General features: G+C 42.4%; 1 protein-coding gene across 1 annotated transcript in view; it reads right to left on the reverse strand.

Moving 5' to 3' along the window:
- Window positions 1-1,687: 1,687 nt before the first annotated feature.
- The window catches only part of Fras1 (Fraser extracellular matrix complex subunit 1), a 406,016-nt gene continuing 401,674 nt past the window's right edge, over window positions 1,688-6,029 (reverse strand). The window contains exons 73-74 of the mRNA XM_010628378.1: window positions 5,414-5,560; window positions 1,688-4,235 (exon numbers count right to left, since the gene is read on the reverse strand). Coding sequence (XP_010626680.1) covers window positions 3,642-4,235; window positions 5,414-5,560 — 741 coding nt within the window. The 3' untranslated portion in view covers window positions 1,688-3,641. The remainder of the gene's footprint in view (window positions 4,236-5,413; window positions 5,561-6,029) is intronic.

The raw sequence follows: 6,029 nt of genomic DNA on the forward strand, positions 1-6,029 counted from the left end.
CTCAGAAATTTCTGGGCTTGTCTGTGGTGTCTCTTCCCCAGGTTTTAGGAAAACACACTTTCTCAAGTCTAGCTGAGTTTTCCAGTATGCCAACAGAGCCCAACTCATCCCTGTCACTTGCTGTTTATTTTTATCTTAGGGTAAAGGAACACAAATGCACAGGCTTGCAGAATGCCAAGACTGTCTGGGCTGAGTTCCATTCTGTCTCTGCTGTTTTGCCTTCATAAGCCAATAAACTCTTGTTTGGTGCTTTGATCTTCCCCTGGATAAGTTATGGACACTTAACAAATTATTTTATGTGCAAAAAAGGACATAGCTATTTTGTCAGTGTATCATGTATCTTGAGGTTTGATGATAATAAATATAGTGGTAATAATCATTCTATTTTATCACACATAAAAATTCAAGTTATTCCTCTTTGCCTTGGGGTTTCAATAGATTATACAAGAAAATCTATGATGATCTGAGTGTTTGCAATTTATTCAGCATCTTTCTCTTACCACAGTTAATATGCATTTTAGATTCAACACCACTGAAGTTTTCTTTTTAAAAACTCCCTCAAATTTCAGTATGTTCTTGCCATTTCAGTGGCGATCCATATGTTAACAAGATGAACAAACTCAAAAGAACATAGCAAAACAACAACAAAAAAACCAACCAGATTGTCATTTCTTAATACAAATTTATTAGTGGCATATGCTAGTGGAGAAATCATAAATTCCTTATACATAAATTCATACTGGGAATACAAAAATCATTTGAGGGTCAAGAAATCAGGTGGACAGCACCAGTAAAAGTGTTAACTCAGTAGGTGTGTAGTATCCACAAATGACAAATTCCTGGAGGAGTGCGAGAATGAATATCATAAGACTGCCCAAACACATTCTGACACCATTTCCCATCTAACCACAGGCACCTGCAGGAATCTTCTAGGAGGCCTGGGTATAATAAAAAGGCAGCAAGGCAGAAAAATGGTGCCAACCATTATTTCTTTTAACCTTCACAGCTGGAGAATGATAGCAAGTAGTACCCCTGAGGGCTTTTGTCCTTCTCACCTGAAGACATGATACAAAAGTCAGTAACACACACACACACCCACACACAATTAGTGAGCAAGTTAGAGAATCTGAAAGCAGAGCTTCCACTGAGAGCTAATCTACATTAGTCATCGAATGATCTGATCCCTAAGATGAAGCATGAAACATAAATGAAATGAACAATTCTACATGGAAAGAGTAAATGTCAGCTCCACACTGTTAACACTTTCTATTTTACAAGTGGGCGTGTGCTGGAGAAATACGTAGGCCTTCAGGGAAGCCTATGCAGGGGGCGAAGAGCGGAGAGGAAGGGGCCAGGAGGAGTGCAAGGGCTTTCCTCTTACATGTAGCTCACCCTCTCCAGCTCTTGCCTTGGTGTTGGCTGGGTCACTTCAGACCCGCATAAGGAGCTGAGGAGCACTCCCTGGACTCAGTCACTACTCCCTTGCAAGGTTCCTTCTGCCCTGCTGCCCTCCTCCCATGCTTGCATCGTGCTGAGTGGGAATGGAAGGGCAGCAGGAGAACACCCAAGCCCCTGGGGAAGGGCTGCTTGAACGAGGAAGCACTCTGGCACTCATGATAATTAACGGAGCCAAAGGGAAAATTGCTCTACAGATAACAGCATTAGCATTCACCCTGTAGGTTGTTACAGAGATTTGGTGCCCCTTCCCGGTGAATCAGTGCTGCAGCCAGGAGATACCATTTTTGAGTGTCCGAAACTCCCAGAGAAGCTCAGCCTGGAGCCACCCCAGCTGGTCTGAAGTAGCACCTGACCAGCCAGGCATTTCTGGCCTCGTCCAGTCCATCTTCTCTGGAGCACTTTATTCACCCCAGGATGTGAAATCAGACTGTCCTTTGAATCTCCTCTTCTGGGGGCCAAATCAGAGCCCTAGCTCCTGCTAATAAATTATTAAAACTTTTCTGTTCGTCCCCGAGGACCACTGCCAGAGTCACGCCTGTGTAAAGAGGTGATTTTCTGCCCCATTAGAGTTTATTTTATACTTCAAACAAAAGAGATAACTTTTCCCCTCTGTCTACCCTTGTGATATTACCACCGGTCTTTTGCCTCCTGTTCCTGAATTTATTCCTCTATCATTCTATCACCCATAACACGATGCATCTGTTCACCCCACAGACACTCTGGAGGGCCTGTTACGTACAAGGCACTGCTTCAGAACAAGGTGTGGCTCATGCAGCCCCTACTCTCAGGGAGCATGGAGTGTGGGGGAGATGAAACTTTTCATGGTTCACTCTTTCCAGCTTGTAGCGCCAAGGTATGACCAGTTGGGAATGTTCTCAAAGAGACTGAGTCATTCTAACACAAATATTGCACAATGTGAATGCTGTTATTTGCCCAGTGATGATGGTGTACCATGCATCAGGAAGGGAACACATCTTTTACTCCTGATTAATGGGATTATGCCTCCAGTTCAAAACACTGTGATATGCATGCATATATTTTTGCCAATAAGGCAAAAATGAAAAAGAAACAAAGGCAAGCTGTGTGTACATCACACACAGAATAGACGAGTGGATATTTGAACACTAAGTTATTTTAGAGTCATGTGTTTATGCCTTGTCATGTGCTAATATAAAAACAAGTGCCTGAGCTACCAGAAAAGACCCCCACACACTCAAAGAGGAATCTCACAAATACCACTCTAGGGCAGTGCCTCCCTCTGTGGTGTGCCGTACAGCAAGAAGGGCCAGTATGCGCCTGTCATATCTGATTTCACTCATACCTCAGGTCTCTCTTACTTTGCTTTATTCAAATGAATCACTTACTTTTCTGAAATACTAACAAATTAAAGAACCCACAGTCATCAAAGCACTTGGGCTTGTCTATTACTGGGCTGGGGAAAGCCTAGGGCAGCAGGAAATTGAGGTTAATTATTTTAGGCACCTGGCAGACAGAAGCCAAGCTGCAGTGACCCTGTTAACAGCACCCTTCTCAGGGCGGGCCCCTCCTCCCCCTTTGTAAATGCTTGCAGGGAGGTACCTTAGCCTAAAGCACATTGAGATTCCTGGGTGGAAAGGGCTCTAGAAAAGCAAAGTAGACTTAGAGGCCATGGCCCACAGCTGGTCAAGTGGGAACAGTGTGCAAATGTTTCTGTTGTGCTGATTAGCAGAAATCTTAATGGAATCTGGGTGTCAGCAGTTTGGACCCTGCTGTCTAGGTATACAGAACAGCCTGAGAAAGAGAAAGCTGGGCGCAGGGGAGGAAAACACCCCTGCACCCCACTCATTCTCTTAGAGATCTGCCATGACCTATTTCCAGCCTGCTGAACTGTATCTGCTAACCTAACTGTCCAACACCTGTGTGAATACTAAAATCCTTTTTTTCTAAGATCAGCCTCACAGAGGAGCTCTTTGCAGCTGCTGAAGCCATCAAAGGGATCCATGGAAGTAACTCTACTCCAGTACTCTGGGGGTCTCAGTAGTTCTTTTACGAGGTAGCTCAGTTGTGAGTCGATGCATGTGATATGTGCTGTCAGCCACTCAAAGCTTTAGTTTTCCCTTTTTTATCTGCAAGGTTATAAAAATACTTGTATTTCCCCACTTTATAAAAATGATTTTGGAAAAAAATAGCATGGGTCTCCTCCATCAAACTTCTGTTCCATCTTGTAAGTTGTTGTGGACTCTGACTTCCAGATTCAATTTTTTTACTTTAGCACCTTTGAATATGTAGGCTCCCTCGGTGTCGCTCAGGATGTTGATGTTCCGCACAGTGCAGTACTGTCTGTTCACGTTCTTCTCCACCCTGTCTGGGGTCCGCTTGGGCATGTCCACCTTGGTATTCAAAGGGTATTCCTCCAGAACATTCTCTGTGGGCTGTTCCTTCCTCTGTGTCTGGCATTTCCTGGTGATGAAACAAGCCACCAAAAGTACCAGAAGTAGAAGCATGATAGCAGCCAATGCACTGCCAACAGACGCGCCAGTTTGGGACAGAGAGGCAGCAATGATCGGCTCTTGCATCTCCAGATTGAGGGACTTCATATTGGTGCCGTTTTTGACTTGGTCCCCTTCATTGTCATAGATGAGGGAATCATCAAGCGTCAGCTGGCCACTGGGGTCTACCAGGTCCCTTTGATGGCGTCTCAGAGAGGCTGTGAGAGAGCGCTGGACCCGGGGCCCAGAGATGGTGTCAGGGCCGATGATGTAGATCACCTGGAGATACCACTGGTGTCCTGCTTCCACCTGCAGGAGGAGTGAGACAGGGAAACAAAGTGCACCTGCAGTCGCTGCTATACGACCATTTCAAGAGAGCAAACAGAAATAATCCCACCATATGCCTCAATGGAGAAACAGCTTCCAGAAAAGCATTAGCAATGGTTGATGTCTTGTTTTATTTCCAAATTGGGGTGATTCACATTCTTTTGTTTTCTTATCTATGCGTGAAATAGCCTAAGAATTTATATTTCATGGTCTCTTTAAATAAGTGAATGCTTGTGATTTGTTGGTCTTTATTAGGAGCAGTAAAATAATTATGTTAGCCACATTTATTCCCAGCGAGTTCAGTTGTTATGCTGATTTGTTATTTATTGATGAACTTCAGCTAAAATGGAGTCATTCACCAAATATTCACTGAACATCTGCTCTGTGTGTCATACATAGATTCTTGACAAAAACTGGCCAAATCTCAACACTTCTTGGATCCTCCTCTGAGAGGTTAGGTCACAAAGTATTTTATTTCTCTCTCATCTGCCCCCATTGAAATGCTTCATGGCTTTAAAAATAACTGCTGAAGAGCGATAATAGCTCTGAAAGTCAAAGTCATGGAATACTACTTAGAGACAGAAAAAAAGGCAGTACATGGTTGTTGCTGGAACTTAGGGTGTTTTTGCTTTCTAACACTAGTGAGTCTCACTATTTTATTTATTTTTTCTTTTTCTTCTTTTTTTTCTCCAGCTTTAATTGAGTTTATTGGTACATTTTAGGGATACAGTACAGTTACATTCATTGTTGGGATCTTGTACCTCTACATGACAATTCTTGATCTCACTATTTTAAATTGCTGTAGCATATCTGTCATTTTGTTCAATATTTTCCATAGGCCCTTGAAAATCAGGTGCCTTAGTATAGAGCCAAAAAGTTAGGCAATTTAACAGAACTTAGGAAAAATGAAACTACTGTATGCAGCCCTAGTGCACACAAACACAAGGACTACATGCAAAAGAAAGAACTTTGTCATTGCTTTGGTTTATTGTGGAGAGATGGTAAGAGTCTTAGGTGAATGATAAGCTTAAAAACAATATAAAAGGACCTGCCAACAAGAATGCTATATATAAAAAGACACTTTGATTTTGATATAATCCTTTTTCTCCAGCTTTAAAGTGGACTTAGGTCCAAGCTTCTATTTTTTGCACCAAACTTACCTTATAGAGAGCATCCACTTTCAGAGTAAATCCATCCACACCTGGCATGCTACTGACCACGTGGAAATCAGGCAACTCAGAAGCAAAATAGGCCTCGAAAGGCACATCATGAAAGTACTTATCCGTGACCTCTGGCTGACTGCGGTCCTAGCATTTCCAAAAAGACAAACATAAAATTTAGAGAGACAGAACCACTATATTGGTAGTTGTCACTGGGAGGAGAAAGGTAGTCTCCATCCTGCTTTGGGATAGGTCAGGGGAGAAAGGCTCCTTTTTAAGGCATTGTTGCCTGTGTGCACCCAATGTCTTCTTTAAGAAGGGCTCTAGTGGGTACTATGACCTCAAAAACACAGAGGGGACGGGCTGGACCAATAATTCTCAAGCCATTTAATCTCAGGACCTCAAAGGGCTTTTGTTTATGTCATTTATGTCTATCAATATTTACTATGTTAAACATAAAACCTGAAAGACTAAAAATAGACTTCTATATCAATTCATTCTAAAATGATGATGAAAAGCTCATTACATGTTAACCTAAGTAAGTTTTTTTTTCTTTTCTTTTAAAGTAAAAATATCACTATTCACCCTCTTCCCAAGACAGTTGGCATTGTTTTAT

The sequence above is a fragment of the Fukomys damarensis genome, unplaced genomic scaffold (genome assembly GCF_012274545.1).
Source record: "Fukomys damarensis isolate Sample0158 unplaced genomic scaffold, DMR_v1.0_HiC HiC_scaffold_32, whole genome shotgun sequence".
Taxonomy (NCBI): Eukaryota; Metazoa; Chordata; class Mammalia; order Rodentia; family Bathyergidae; genus Fukomys; species Fukomys damarensis.